Below are 16,880 nucleotides of genomic sequence, written 5' to 3' on the forward strand. Positions count from 1 at the left end.
AATTAAAGGAATGGAAGGTTCTAAGAAATGGGCTGGAGGTTAAGTGAAGGTGTTAAATATCCCTCCCCTGAAGAGGTACATCACAAATAAGCCCAGGAGCAGCACGGATGGAGGTGTTTGCCCGCCCACCCTCCCCAAATTAGGGCTTGAAGAGGTTGGTTGTCGCAGCTATGGCGGGGTGCTTGCTATGGTCTTTTGAGGCTTATGCCTGATGGATAATGGCTGGTACGGTTGTTGGTAACAGGAAGAAAAGTGATGGTGTACGCCCCGCCCCAAAAAGAGGGTGGGGGCTTAGAGAGAGGACAATAAGCAAGCACTGTGTGTATTTTAAGATAAAGAAAGGTTATAAATGTTTATAATAAAAGTTTAACTTGTTGATTGTTTATAAATAAATAAGCTGCTGCCTTTTCTTCCCCATAAACTGGTGGTCTTGTTTTCTTTGGGTTGTCATGGAATGGATGACTTAGAAATGTGGGGTCATGCACTAAAATTAGGTCACAAATTGATTTTACAATTCCATGGTAAAACAAATTTACCAGAGAAGGTTTAGTGCATCCTTTTCTTTCTTTGAAGATTGAGACCACGCTAAATATTGCTGATATTAACAGTTGAAAATTATTGGTTACACTAGAGCGAAAGACAAAATAGTGCTGAATTTAAGTGTTAATGTTAAAATAAAGTTTCACAAAAGACATGCAAAACATTTTCAAATAAAGTATTGCACTCATATATACACATTTTATAATAAAAAGTATCTTTTATATTGATTTAAAAAAAAAAAAAAAAAAAAAAAGGGTTTAACATGGTGTTTCACTGGGAAGGGATCAAAGGTGTATATACAGTAAATATATATGTCTAAATATGTGTATGTGTGTATGTATACATGTGTATTTATGTGTTTATAAAAGTAAATACATACATATATACACAAATATACACCTATATTGACATGTATACACACATATTTATATATAAATTAAATATATATATACACAAACTTCCCAGTTAAATACATTGAATTATACAATATAATTTTAAATCAATTTTAATATGTTGTTATGTGTTTTTAATACTTGAAATGTCTATGTTTTTAAGATAGGAATTTAAAGTATTTCATTGTCACATAGACACATTTTGTCTAGTGCCGCTTCGGGTTTGCACACGAGCGATAAAGAGAAAAGGCTTTTTCCGCACGCCCCATAGAAGTGGAAAGGGAGTCGTGATATAAAAACTCCAGAAGTTAACGCGCCTAAGTCTATCTCTGTCGCTCTACGTTTTTTATTTCAACTTGTAATACCAGTTCAGACGTGCAGTGAGCCCTTAATAGAGAGAACAATGTGTCTCTCTACTTGTCATTTAGCCCTTGGATTATTTCACTTACTGAGTGACTTTTCAGTCACTGCAAACATTTAACACATTTTGTATTTATGTATTGATTTATTGATTTATTGAATTCCAAGTTTATGGTATTCCTGTGTACGTTTTATTTTAAATGTAGCTTTTCTCCTGGCTATGTTTTTATGCCATGTTTGATTTACATGAGTTTCCCCTGACACCATAGAGTTATTCTTTCTATTTCCCCTTTCATAACCCCTGCTGAAAAACACAGATAACATTTCACATAGATTCACAATTTTTGTGCATTTTTGTGCATTTTAAAACAACTATGTGTAATGTCTTTAACCTTCTCAGTCAATCTCTTGAACATATTTTCTATATTTGGGAACTTGAATTACATTTTTAACCCACAAAACACTCTGTATAATTATTAAAGCAGTTCTTCTGCGTGCCTTAGTCTTTGCTTATGATCTCCCCGAATAGTAGCTTACCATAAAACCATAAATCTATGCTACATGCATGGGATATTGTCACCTGATCCAAACACTCTTTAGAAATATCTAGGGATCTCCATATAATAATAAAAAAAACTGTAGTTTCTTCTTTAAAACCTCTTCCCGATGTTGGGTCATTGCATGCCGTCCTATTTGCGCTGGGCTTTAGCGCCGTTAGGACGGCATGCAACGTCCTAGCCGTTTGGCTGTACTAAAGCTAACAGCGATTCTTGAATGGGATCGGGTCACAAGTGTTGTAGGCCTGCCCCCTGACCCAATCCCATCATTGAAATCTCACAATCGCAATCACAATCGCGTGATTTCAATTGTTTACATCAGAACATTGTTTCGCTGTAGACAAATTTAACCTAGCATGAAAGGGTTATTGGAGAATATTAAATAAGCAAAATAAACAAGACACACCGGTAGTTTTCCAAATCTCTATTAATCACATTTTCATGGCATAGTTTTTATTGAATCTCTGCACTAAAAGCAAAGATACATAGATATCGTAAAGTGATGGTAAACTCTGTGTAACATAAATCTATCAGTCTCATCTGTGTGTTATCCTTAAAATATACTCACATTTCCATCTGACCATGTATATTAAAAAATATTTACAATGAATGAATTTATATTACATTCTAATGCGATCCCCCTCCTGCCCCCCGCGGTCCTCTAATCATGCTTTCTGAACATCATCCATTCAGTAAGCATGTCGTTCAACAGGCTTACTTCTATGATGGAGAATACATCATTTAGAGCCGTGCGCATGCGGTATTTAATATTCGTGTTGGTAGCTAGCAAAGGCTTTGTTGTGTTCAGCTGGTGGGATCACAATGCATGTCATATTGTTTGTAGAAGTGAAGTTATGGGGGTGGAGAGGTGCTAGAGCATTATTATAAACGGCACAAAATATAAGTATGTACTAAAAATAAAATGTTTACCATCACTTTAAGGTACATCAGCTGTATTGACCTGCAGAATTATTTTGTGAATCTGGACTTAAAAGGGGCCTATTTACCTATTTGGATAACACATTTTTATTTAGTGGATCCTATAAGAAAATAATAATGAAATAAGATAAATAAATACATAAATTCATATAAACACCCTAGCACCTGCATGCATACATCATTTCTTTTTAATACTATATGTAAATATATAGAACTTACATTATCATTTTCTACAACAATTATCAACTTGAAGATATCTCACTTTTTCTAATTAAAAAGTATCAACAGTTTAGGCAGCTCTGAACAGTGGAACATCAGATATATATATTATATCCTATAAAAAAATACTATACAATCTTACAATTGTAATATTTTGTTTTTTAATTGGTAGACATGTGCATTCACGTTCGGACAATTGCACATTCGTCACAAGAATCTGAATGAATGCACAAAACAAAAAAGAAAGAAAATAAAAAAATACTGATGAAAATCGTCAGTATTTATTTGTTTACTTTCATATTTTTAAGGGGTTAATACTTACCTTAGCACACTCTCCATGCTCTACAGAGAACACTAAGGTGAGTATTGTAGCTGCAGGTGATACTTACATTAGTGCGCTCTCCATGATCTCCAGAGCACAATAAGGTACGTATTGTAGCTACAGGTGATACTTATATTAGCACTCTCTCCATGCTCTCCAGAGAACACTAAGGTAAGTTTTATAGTTGTGGCTGGACTGTTATTCGACGGACACTTGTCCGACGGACATTTGTCTGACGGATAATAATCCGAAAGACATTTATCCGGCTGCTGGGTGGGAATGAGGCTTAAAAATTATGGTTTTAGCTAAAACATTTTTAATAGTGGACTGGGAATAAAATATTAATAAACTTGATGACATTTATTAAAAATAATGTTTTATTTTATTAACAACAAGAACATAAATATTAAAAGATTGTCCTCTATTGGAATTTTTGGGAATCAAGAAAAGAAAAGACAATTAACCCCTTAATGACCGGACCATTTTTCAATTTTCTTACCCTTAATGACAATGGCTATTTCTACATTTCTGCAGTGTTTGTGTTTAGCTGTAATTTTCCTCTTACTCATTTACTGTACCCACACATATTATATACCGTTTTTCTCGACATTAAATGGACTTTCTAAAGATACCATTATTTTCATCATATCTTATAATTTACTAAAAAAAAAATATAAAAAATGATGAAAAAATGGAAAAAAAACCCACACTTTTTCTAACTTTGACCCCCAAAATCTGTTACACAACTACAATCACCAAAAAACTCCCATGCTAAATAGTTTCTATATTTTGTCCTGATTTTAGAAATACCCAAGGTTTACATGATCTTTGCTTTTTTTGCAATTTATAGGGCAATAAATACAAGTAGCACTTTGCTATTTCCAAACCACTTTTTTTCAAAATTAGCGCTAGTTACATTGGAACCCTGATATCTGTCAGGAATACCTGAATATCCCTTAACATGTATATATTTGTTTTTAGAAGACTACCCAAAGTATTGATCTAGGCCCATTTTGGTATATTTCATGCCACCATTTCACCGCCAAATGCGATAAAAAAAAAAAAAAGTTCACTTTTTCACAAATTTTGTCACAAACTTTAGGTTTCCCACTGAAATTATTTACAAACAGCTTCTGCAATTATGGCACAAATGGTTGTAAATGCTTCTCTGGGATCCCCTTTTTTCAGAAATAACAGACTTATATGGCTTTGGGGTTGCTTTTTGGTAATTAGAAGGCCGCTAAATGCCGCTGCGCACCACACGTGTTTTATGCCCAGGAGTGAAGGGGTTAATTAGGGAGCTTGTAGGGTAAATTTTAGCTTTAGTGTAGTGTAGTAGACAACCCCAAGTATTGATCTAGGCCCATTTTGGTATATTTTATGCCACCATTTCACCGCCAAATGCGAGCAAATGAAAAAATTTTTTTACATTTTTCACAATTTTAGGTTTCTCACTGAAATTATTTACAAACCGCTTGTGCAATTATGGCACAAATAGTTGTAAATACTTCTCTGGGATCCAGAACCCAGTTTGCTAAAAAAAAATGCCTTGCTTTATAAAACAAAATAAAAAAAACATTTTTCTGTAGTGTAGCTACCCCCCCCCCACTCAATACCCTCCCCCTCCCAGATCCCTTTTGCAACATTTATTCCCCCCCCCTCCTTCCCATACATAGCATTAGCACTTAATGTAGCGTGCGCACTCGTTCCCCCGCCCCCTCATGCAGACCGCAGGAACAGGATCGGGAACTTCACCAGCGATGGGCCGCCCACCCGCCTCCCTCGTATCCCTCCCACGCCACCAACGAATCTGCACCATCGCTGGCTCTCTCTGCATCAGTTTGCCTAAAAAAGGGTATTGCACGATGCCTCAATATTGATGCATCACTGCAATGCCCTGAAAGCGGCTGGAAGTGATCGAGATCACTTCCCCCGCTTGAGACCCCTGAGGCCATACCAGGTATGTTCCTTGGTCGTTTATGACCACTTTTTGTAGGACGTGCCTGGTACGTCCTTGGCAGTTAAGGGGTTAAAGGGACATGAAACACACAAAAAAATGAGAGCGTGACATTTTAAACAACTTTTCCATTTACTTCTATTATGAACTTTTCTTTGTTCTAATGTAAGTCTTTGTTGAAGAGATATGCACATGTTTTGAACACTACATGAAGTGCAGTTAAGAAGAAAGATCCCAGTTATTCCATTTGATATTGTTGTAATAAAATTTATCTTAAAGGGACAATCAACACCAAATTTGTTATTTTAAAAAAGAAAGGTAATCCCTTTATTTACCATTCCCCAGTTTTGCATAACCAAAAATGTTATAGAAATATACTTTTTACCTCTGTAATTCCCTTGTATCTAAGCTTCTGCAGACTGACTCCTTATCTCAGATTTTTTGACAGACTTGCACTCCCATTAGTTAGAGTGACTCTTAAATAACTCCACTAGAATGAGCACAATGTTATCTATAATGCACACATAAACAAACAGTACATGTTATTAGCTATTCACAGCCCCAGAGTCAGAAATCAGCCTAGAAGCCTACATAGCTTTAGCTTTAAACAAAAAATACCAAGAGAAAAAAGCTAATTTGATGATAAAAGTAAATAGGAATGTTGTTTAATATTACATGCTCTAGTTTAAATTGGACTTTACTTTCCCTTTAATAAACTAATTTAATTAAACTCTCTATGAAATCCACAAAGAACTTGAGTTTCTGTTTTATTTGTTTGTTGGCTAGTTATTAAATATCAGTATTATGATGTATTGCATATTATAATAGCTTTATAAATCAGGAGAAATAAATAATAGAGATGATGAACGGCATCTTTGAAAATTAACCATTGTAATATTCATAGGTGTTGAGCAAAAGTCCAGGACAGTAAATTGACTTGAAATAATTGCATTGGTTTATAGTATAATTTTCCAATTTCTCTATATTTTATTATTATGGGTTTAGTGCTTTAAAGTTTGTTTGTTTATTTGTTCTTTTATTTCAGAAAATAAATGTCTTTATAGATGAGTGTCTATACTTAAAATTGCCCTGGTGGTCATAAAAGCTGATGAATGTGCGTTAACGTGTAGCTTTCTTCTGTACTTTACTATAGTTATAGGTCTCAAACAGTGGTGTAGAACACTTACTTAGACTATTGGGTGAAAATCTCTGACATATTTGGAGAGACTTGTTATTGAGTTATAAAATAATTTTATGAATTCTTCAAAAGGCGTAATTCTGTACTCAGTGGGTTTTTTTTCTTAGAATAACTGTGAAATGAGTGTCTGTTATAAATATTTATTTACAAATATCTTTAGCTAGCTTATCTCTTCCTTGTGTACCTTCTATAACCTTCTTTGCGTACCTTCTATAACTAAAATAGCAAGTTTGTTGATAAGCTTCCTCTTCACATCTATACATTGTGTATAGATTAACTAGATCATGTTTCCATACTGTGATATGGTAATGGAAAAAAGTATTGGGTTTAGAATGATTAACATTAACAAATAGTATAAATACCAAGCTGGTCTACAACAAAATTATTCCTTAACAAATATCCATGATGAAGTTTATCCTGCTCTGTGTGCTCCTGGGAGTAGCTGGTAAGTTTTGAAATAGAAAACATTATTTCCAGTAGATTATAACAGGAACTCAATCCAGGCAGCAACCAATCTCTCTATCAATCAAATTATTATTTACATATAACCCAGTGCTCTTGATTTTTTGTATTATTTCATTTTAAGTAGAATGCAAATTAATTGCAAAATACAATTAAATAAAAATATTTTAAGCAAAATTAGTAAAAATTTGTATTGGAATATAGAGAAAAGCAAAGTAGTTGTGGTGTTTCATTTTGGTAAAGGATAATATATCAACTATGAGTTGAAAGACAACAGTACGCATTAAACGTTTGTTGGACTGAAACAAACCATATTTCCTCCAAGCCTCTCTGTGTAATATAGTAATGGGTGATACAACTGAAAATTGTAGCTACATAGTCATTTTTATATTATGATTTCTGCCAATTTTATAGATAACAAAACAGACACCCCATTATTATGTTAATACAAGCAAATACTCTCACTGAGAAATCTTAATAATAATAATCTTAAATCAATAAGTCCAAAAATAAAAACAAAACTAATCTGTTTTTTCAATAATATTCGTACTCAATAATTTTCCATTTTATTTTTAAATATTCAATGACTTGTTTCCCTCTCAAATATACCAAATTGTGAGTTTAAAAAGTTTCTCAAAATAAAGTAAAACTTTTGTTATTGCCCAAAATTTAAAAGACTTGCTCTACTTTGTAAAATAGTTAAAAAAAATTACATTCAATCACTAGATGATAAATTAATCCAGGTATTTATCTGATAAGAAGTTAAATGTGTCAATTAAAATAATCCGATATGTCAATGCCTTTAGCAGAACAATGTGTACTGAAGTTCTGACAACTGGGTTGATGTAGACTGACCAATATATTATATCTAATCATATTAACTCTTTGTAACCAATACATAAATATATTCATGCCTTTTACTTTCAGATTAGTGGGATATGATATGTGTTGTGTATGAAATTTAAGTTATAAATTGAAAATGTATAATTTATTTTATGTATCTAAAACTTTTCTTTTGAAACACTAAAACCACTTTGTATTTAAAATATTTAAAAATGTCAAGTATTTTATTAGGGATTGTTGAATGTTATTGAAAATTCATTACAAATTACATATGCTAACCATTTGTCTGTACTAAATGAATATTGAATGAATAAATCAAGTTTAGCTGTATTGATGTATTGATTGTATGTCACACATTAAATACATCATACTTTAATTTTTATATTTTTGAATTGTTATTTTTTTAATTAAAACACTTATTCAGCATTAATTTTAATAGACATTTTTTTAATTAAAATTATTAACAATTATTTAAGAAATTGTAAATAGCATTGATATACTAACCTATATTCACTAATGATACAAACTATTTGTTAATCAGAAATAAATATCTATAGCATTATTTATGGCACTTTCTCTCAAACATTCAAAATATTTTTCTTAATAAATGAATTAGGAAACTATGTTTAATATTGTTCTGTATAATTTTATTACAATATAATACTATGATTACATTCCATGCTGGCACCTATTTTAAAACCATCCCTTAGTTAGAAAGCATCCTTTAGTAACCCCTATAAAAATATCAATTTTAAATGTCTTACTCTACAGCTGCATTTGATGATGATGATAAGATTGTAGGAGGTTACACCTGTGGCAAAAATGCTCTCCCGTATCAGGTGTCTCTGAACTCCGGTTACCATTTCTGTGGTGGGTCCCTGATTAACAGCCTGTGGGTTGTGTCTGCTGCTCACTGCTACAAAACGTAAGTTACATGAATTGTTTTCGTTATGTTATAAGTTATATTGTTTGTTTTTTGTGTACTTTTCAAAGGTATTTTAATTTCTTTATTTAATTCTAAAGAGTTAACTTTAGTTCATTAGGCTTTACAACTTTTCTCATGACTGGATGCTTTAAATATGCCTTTTATATTTATTGCTTTTATAAAAGGCATTTTTATTTAAGACTGTGTTATACATTCCTTTTTAATTCTTGATCTCATCACACCTGCAGAAGCATCCAGGTCAGACTGGGAGAGCACAACATTGTTACCAGTGAGGGCACAGAGCAGTTCATCAACTCTGCCAAGGTCATCAGACATGCCAGCTACAACTCCCGGACCCTGGACAATGACATCATGCTCATCAAGCTCGCCTCTGCCGCTACCCTGAACTCCTATGTGAAGGCTGTAGCTTTGCCCTCTGGATGTGCCGCCGCTGGCACCAGCTGTCTGATCTCTGGCTGGGGAAACACACTCAGCAGTGGCAGTGAGTAAAAATTACTAAATACACAGTTTACAATGTTTTAAGAAAATATCAGTTGATGCAAACAGACATGAACTATTTGATGTTTTTAAAAGAGTCTTTCCCATATTAAATATTTCTAACAGACTTATTGATCAAAATAAAATATACAAGAAAAAATAATTTTCAAAAATAATTTTTTTCAGTTTTTTTAAATCATAATTATTAATAAAATTATTATATAAATGTCTGTTTCATTTGTAGCAAACTACCCAGATCTCCTGCAGTGCGTGAGCGCCCCCATCCTGACTACTGCCCAGTGTACCGGTGCCTACCCAGGAGAGATCACCAACAACATGATCTGCGTTGGATATCTGGAAGGTGGCAAGGATTCCTGCCAGGTAACATCGCCTGTCCTCATAGATGGAGCTTTTTTACAGTGCATTATAATTGCATTTTTTTTCTTCTGCAAATGATAATATTTTATTTCCATATTTGTTTTATTTTTGACATTTGTTTTTAGATACAGTCTATAAAACACATTTTATTTTAGACTTGACATATAGATGTACAATTTCCTTTAGATGCTCACAACTAATATGATTAAGATTATAATTAAGAGTTGAATTCTCTGTGATAATAATCTTCCTTCTTTCAGGGTGACTCTGGCGGACCTGTGGTGTGTAACGGACAGCTGCAGGGTATTGTCTCATGGGGCTATGGCTGTGCTCTCAGGAACTATCCTGGTGTCTACACCAAGGTCTGCAACTACGTCTCCTGGATCCAGAACACCATCGCTGCCAACTAAAGCTCTTGTATTACGAGATATATCCTGACTGGATTTAATTTAACATAAGATGATCTTTCCCATGGATATTTTAAATAAATAGGTTATTTATTTTACATGTCTTATGAATTGAGTCTTGTGTATATATAAGTATAATTTTGCAAATATTTTAGGACTTTAAAGGGAAGCTTTACACTTAAAAAGGGGCAAAATGATGCAATGCATCATTAAGAGATATAATAATAATAATAATAAGCAGGGAAAGCCAAGGCAAAGGGTAAAGTATTAAAATGCAGCGTGAAGTAGCAACAGAAAGTTAAAGGGACACTGAACCCAATTTTTTTTTATTTTGTGATTCAGATAGCGCATGCAATTTTAAGCAACTTTCTAATTTACTCCTATTATCAATTTTTCTTCGTTCTCTTGCTATCTTTATTTGAAAAAGAAGCCATCTAAGGGGTTTTTTGGTTTAGCACTCTGGACAGCACTTTTTTATTGGTGGATGAATATATCCACCAATCAGCAAGGACAACCCATGTTGTTCACCAAAAATGGGCAGGCATCTAAACTTACATTCTTGCATTTCAAATAAAGATACCAAGAGAATGAAGAAAATTTGATAATAGGAGTAAATAAGAAAGTTGCTTAAAGTTTCATGCTCTATCTGAATCATAAAAAAAATGTGGGTTCAGTGTCCCTTTAAATTGAAACACAAATGTTTGTGTTTAAATGTGAAAAGTTGTGAAATTGATGAAGGTTTGGGATGTGCATTGAACATCTATTTTTGTACATCACTGAAACTTTGGGTTGAATTCAGGAGTACACTTGCACCTGATACCTAATGAAGATGCCCTGGTTTCTCACACATATTGTAAATACATATGTAGGAATGACCAGCTTCTAATTAAGGTGAAATCCTAATTTATAAATGTAAAGCCTTCTGAAAAAAGGGTCACTATTTGACTATATGCAAGTATTCAAAAAGCATTAAATATGGGGAAGTTCCAACTTTATTTACTAAAGCAGGTCTTATGTATCATCACTTACTATAACAAGTTCCTCTCACATAATTACACAAAAAAAACTATTTTCACTTGGTAAGCGATTACCAGCTACTACTGAGCATGCACAGAAGTTTACAGGTTATGCATATACGAGTCTGTAATTGACCAATGGCTGTCACATGATATAGGGTCCGGCAAGGTGAAGTAAATTGTGAATTTTGACAGAAAAAAAAATGTACTGCTCATTTAAAATTCAGAACAAGTGCTATTGCATCGTCTTTTTATTATGACCTTGTTTTTATGCAATTATACTGTATTTAAAGGTACTTTAACTAATCATGAACTTTTGCTATTTGAGGTTTAATCAGCCCTCTACCAGCAGCATTCCCCAGAAAAGCAGCCATTCACTTGAAGGGATCTTTATCTAAAATTTAGATTAAATGAAATCAAGTATTGCTTAAATATTTGGAAGATGAATACCGAAATAAACTTGCAAATAAGAACATCAACCAAATATGCTCCAGAAAATTAAATATGGCTTTAAAATACAATTATTATTATTATTATCATTTATTTATAAAGTTCCAGCAGGTTACGCAGCGCTATACAAAGAATAAAACATTACAGGGATGCATTAAATACACAAACAAGTACAATATTGGGGTACATTACAGTTGTAGGAGCAATAATTGAGTTATACAAAAGGAGAGGAATGCCCTGCCCTTGAGCACAATCAGTAGTAGTTTACTTTAAATACAAAGTGGCCTGCAGGTAGAGAGGCTCTCAAGCTTACAATCTAAAGGAGAGGGAATGAACACAGAAGGTAAGGGAGAAGGGAAATAAGTCTGATATAAGGCAGAGTGAATTGAGAGTGAGTGATGACATAGGGGAAAAAGTGTTTGGTGAATGAGCAAAAGAGGTTTTGAAAAGTGTAAAAGAATGTGGTAAAATGTCAGTACAGAGGCTGTGAGTCTGAATTGGTTTCTCTATTCTTAAATATTAGTGACAGCTGCACATAATTACTGTTAGAAGGTGTGTGTATACCTTGTGAACACTAGGGTGGGTTGGTGGTGGGAAGGGACTGGAGGGCTAGTGCGTCCAAATCTCTGTAGTCTGATGATATGCCTGTAGAATGGCTGTGCTGGTGTGAGGTGTGAGTCTTGTTAAAATGTTGTTGTTTTTTCAAATCTCTGTAGTCTGATGATATGCCTGTAGAATGGCTGTGCTGGTGTGAGGTGTGAGTCTGTGGAGAGAGAGAAAGAAGGGTAAACATGCCTGGTGAGAATGTTTAGGGGGGAGGAGTGGTTTGAAGCACAGAGGGTGGGAGGAGAGTTTTTGAAACAAAGTTTGGTGAATAAAAGATTGAAATATTACAATGAGATTTAGAAATAATTCCATGATAGCCCAACAGAAATAAGTAATAATTGCACTCAGTGTCTTGATTGGAGAGAGACCAGCCAGGTGAGTTACCTTGTTAAAATGTTTTTTTTTTCCAAATCTCTGTAGTCTGATGATATGCCTGTAGAATGGCTGTGCTGGTGTGAGGTGTGAGTCTGTGGAGAAATGTGTCTAGGATGTTGTTAAACCTTAGAATAAATAAAAATTCTAAACTATAAGATGCCATATAGCTTTCGATAGTTGTTACATAATATTAATGCAGGTTTTCTCAAATACATAAGCCCTAACAATATTTTCCTATCTGAAAATAGATGAATCAACACTCCAAGAAATCTGGCCTTCTAGGAATACTTTAGGGCAGGATGGTGTTTATCTTAATGTATTACATTTTGGAACTAAAGCACACTTAGACTCAAATTACAAGTGGAGCTCTAATGCTACTGCTGGATGTGATATCAATATCACTGAAAGAAAAGCCTGGTTGACAGAAGTGGAATAAGGGCACATTTGACCCCCACTTAATTAAAGGAATGGAAGGTTCTAAGAAATGGGCTGGAGGTTAAGTGAAGGTGTTAAATATCCCTCCCCTGAAGAGGTACATCACAAATAAGCCCAGGAGCAGCATGGAAGGAGGTGTTTGCCCGCCCACCCTCCCCAAATTAGGGCTTGAAGAGGTTGGTTGTCGCAGCTATGGCGGGGTGCTTGCTATGGTCTATTGAGGCTTACGCCTGATGGATAATGGCTGGTACGGTTGTTGGTAACAGGAAGAAAAGTGATGGTGTACGCCCCACCCCAAAAAGAGGGTGGGGGCTTAGAGAGAGGACAATAAGCAAGCACTGTGTGTATTTTAAGATAAAGAAAGGTTATAAATGTTTATAATAAAAGTTTAACTTGTTGATTGTTTATAAATAAGCTGCTGCCTTTTCTTCCCCATAAACTGGTGGTCTTGTTTTCTTTGGGTTGTCATGGAATGGATGACTTAGAAATGTGGGGTCATACACTAAAATTAGGTCACAAATTGATTTTACAATTCCATGGTAAAACAAATTTACCAGAGAAGGTTTAGTGCGTCCTTTTCTTTCTTTGAAGATTGAGACCACGCTAAATATTGCTGATATTAACAGTTGAAAATTAGGGGTTGCACTAGAGCGAAAGACAAAATAGTGCTGAATTAAAGTGTTAATGTTAAAATAAAGTTTCACAAAAGACATGCAAAACATTTTCAAATAAAGTATTACACACATATATACACATTTTATAATAAAAAGTATCTTTTATATTGATTTTTTTTTTTTTTTTTTTAAAAAGGGTTTAACATGGTGTTTCACTGGGAAGGGATCAAAGGTGTATATACAGAAAATATATATGTCTAAATATGTGTATGTGTGTATGTATACATGTGTATTTATGTGTTTATAAAAGTAAATACATACATATATACACAAATATACACCTATATTGACATGTATACACACCTATTTATATATAAATTAAATATATATATACACAAACTTCCCAGTCAAATAGTGTTTTTAATACTTGAAATGTCTATGTTTTTAAGATAGGAATTTAAAGTATTTCATTGTCACATAGACACATTTTGTTTAGTGCCGCTTCAGGTTTGCACACGAGCGATAAAGAGAAAAGGCTTTTTCCGCACGCCCCATAGAAGTGGAAAGGGAGTCGTGATATAAAAACTCCAGAAGTTAACGCGCCTGAGTCTATCTCTGTCACTCTGCATTTTTTATTTCAACTTGTAATACCAGTTCAGACATGTGCAGTGAGCCCTTAATAGAGAGAACAATGTCTCTCTACTTGTCATTTAGCCCTTGGATTATTTCACTTACTGAGTGACTTTTCAGTCACTGCAAACATTTAACACATTTTGTATTTATGTATTGATTTATTTATTTATTGAATTCCAAGTTTATGGCATTCCTGTGAGCGTTTTATTTAAATGTAGCTTTTCTCCTGGCTATGTTTTTATGCCATGTTTGATTACATGAGTTTCCCCTGACACCATAGAGTTATTCTTTCTATTTCCCCTTTCATAACCCCTGCTGAAAAACACAGATAACATTTCAGATAGATTCACAATTTTTGTGCATTTTAAAACAACTATGTGTAATATCTTTAACCTTCTCAGTCAATCTCTTGAACATATTTTCTATATTTGGGAACTTGAATTACATTTTAACCCACAAAACACTCTGTATAATTATTAAAGCAGTTCTTCTGCGTGCCTTAGTCTTTGCTTATGATCTCCCCGAATAGTAGCTTACCATAAAACCATAAATCTATGCTACATGCATGGGATATTGTCACCTGATCCAAACACTCTTTAGAAATATCTAGGGATCTCCATATAATAATAAAAAAAACCTGTAGTTTCTTCTTTAAAACCTCTTCCCGATGTTGGGTCATTGCATGCCGTCCTATTTGCGCTGGGCTTTAGCGCCGTTAGGACGGCATGCAACGTCCTAGCCGTTTGGCTGTACTAAAGCTAACAGCGATTCTTGAATGGGATCGGGTCATGGTGGGCGTGCCAAGTGTTGTAGGCCTGCCCCCTGACCCAATCCCATCATTGAAATCTCACAATCGCAATCACGATCGCGTGATTTCAATTTGTTTACATCAGAACATTGTTTCGATGTAGACAAATTTAACCTAGCATGAAAGGGTTATTGGAGAATATTAAATAAGCAAAATAAACAAGACACACCGGTAGTTTTCCAAATCTCTATTAATCATCACATTTTCATGGCATAGTTTTTATTGAATCTCTGCACTAAAAGCAAAGATACATAGGTATTGTAAAGTGATGGTAAACTCTGTGTAACATAAATCTATCAGTCTCATCTGTGTGTTATCCTTAAAATTTACTCACATTTCCATCTGACCACGTATATTAAAAAATATTTACAATGAATGAATTTATATTACATTCTAATGCGATCCCCCTCCTGCCCCCCGCGGTCCTCTAATCATGCTTTCTGAACATCATCCATTCAGTAAGCATGTTGTTCAACAGGCTTACTTCTATGATGGAGAATACATCATTTAGAGCCGTGCGCATGCGGTATTTAATATTCGTGTTTGTAGCTAGCAAAGGCTTTGTTGTGTTCAGCTGGTGGGATCACAATGCATGTCATATTGTTTGTAGAAGTGAAGTTATGGGGGTGGAGAGGTGCTAGAGCATTATTATAAACGGCACAAAATAAAAGTATGTACTAAAAATAAAATGTTTACCATCACTTTAAGGTACATCAGCTGTATTGACCTGCAGAATTATTTTGTGAATCTGGACTTAAAAGGGGCCTATTTACCTATTTGGATAACACATTTTTATTTAGTGGATCCTATAAGAAAATAATAATGAAATAAGATAAATAAATACATAAATTCATATAAACACCCTAGCACCTGCATGCATACATCATTTCTTTTTAATACCATATGTAAATATATAGAACTTACATTATCATTTTCTACAACAATTATCAACTTGAAGATATCTCACTTTTTCTAATTAAAATGTATCAACAGTTTAGGCAGCTCTGAACAGTGGGACATCAGATATATATATTATATCCTATAAAAAAATACTATACAATCTTACAATTGTAATATTTTGTTTTTTAATTGGTAGACATGTGCATTCACGTTCGGACAATTGCACATTCGTCACAAAAATCTGAATGAATGCACAAAACAAAAATGAAAGAAAATAAAAAAATACTGATGAAAATCGTCAGTATTTATTTGTTTACTTTCATATTTTTAAGGGGTTAATACTTACCTTAGCACACTCTCCATGCTCTACAGAGAACACTAAGGTGAGTATTGTAGCTGCAGGTGATACTTATATTAGCACTCTCTCCATGCTCTCCAGAGAACACTAAGGTAAGTTTCATAGTTGTGGCTGGACTGTTATTCGACGGACACTTGTCTGACGGACATTTGTCTGACGAATAATAATCCGAAAGACATTTATCCGGCTGCTGGGTGGGAATGAGGCTTAAAAATGATGGTTTTAGCTAAAACATTTTTAATAGTGGACTGGGTATAAAATATTAATAAACTTGATGACATTTATTAAAAATAATGTTTTATTTTATTAACAACAAGAACATAAATATTAAAAGATTGTCCTCTATTGGAATTTTTGGGAATCAAGAAAAGAAAAGACAATTAACCCCTTAATGACCGGACCATTTTTCAATATTCTTACCCTTAATGACAATGGCTATTTTTAAATTTCTGCAGTGTTTGTGTTTAGCTGTAATTTTCCTCTTACTCATTTACTGTACCCACACATATTATATACCGTTTTTCTCGCCATTAAATGGACTTTCTAAAGATACCATTATTTTCATCATATCTTATAATTTACTAAAAAAAAATTATAAAAAATGATGAAAAAATGGAAAAAAAAACACACTTTTTCTAACTTTGACCCCCAAAATCTGTTACACAACTACAATCACCAAAAAACTCCC

At 33.8% G+C, this 16,880-nt stretch overlaps 1 protein-coding gene across 1 annotated transcript; it reads left to right on the plus strand.

Annotated features, from left to right (window-relative positions):
• Nucleotides 1-6,889: 6,889 nt before the first annotated feature.
• Nucleotides 6,890-10,000, plus strand: LOC128640544 (trypsin-like). Its single transcript, XM_053693014.1, has 5 exons — nucleotides 6,890-6,929; nucleotides 8,561-8,714; nucleotides 8,963-9,216; nucleotides 9,457-9,593; nucleotides 9,851-10,000. The coding sequence occupies exons 1-5, from the start codon at nucleotides 6,890-6,892 to the stop codon at nucleotides 9,998-10,000; spliced, it is 735 nt and encodes a 244-aa protein (XP_053548989.1).
• Nucleotides 10,001-16,880: the final 6,880 nt, after the last annotated feature.

This window comes from Bombina bombina, chromosome 9 (assembly GCF_027579735.1).
Source record: "Bombina bombina isolate aBomBom1 chromosome 9, aBomBom1.pri, whole genome shotgun sequence".
NCBI lineage: Eukaryota > Metazoa > Chordata > Amphibia > Anura > Bombinatoridae > Bombina > Bombina bombina.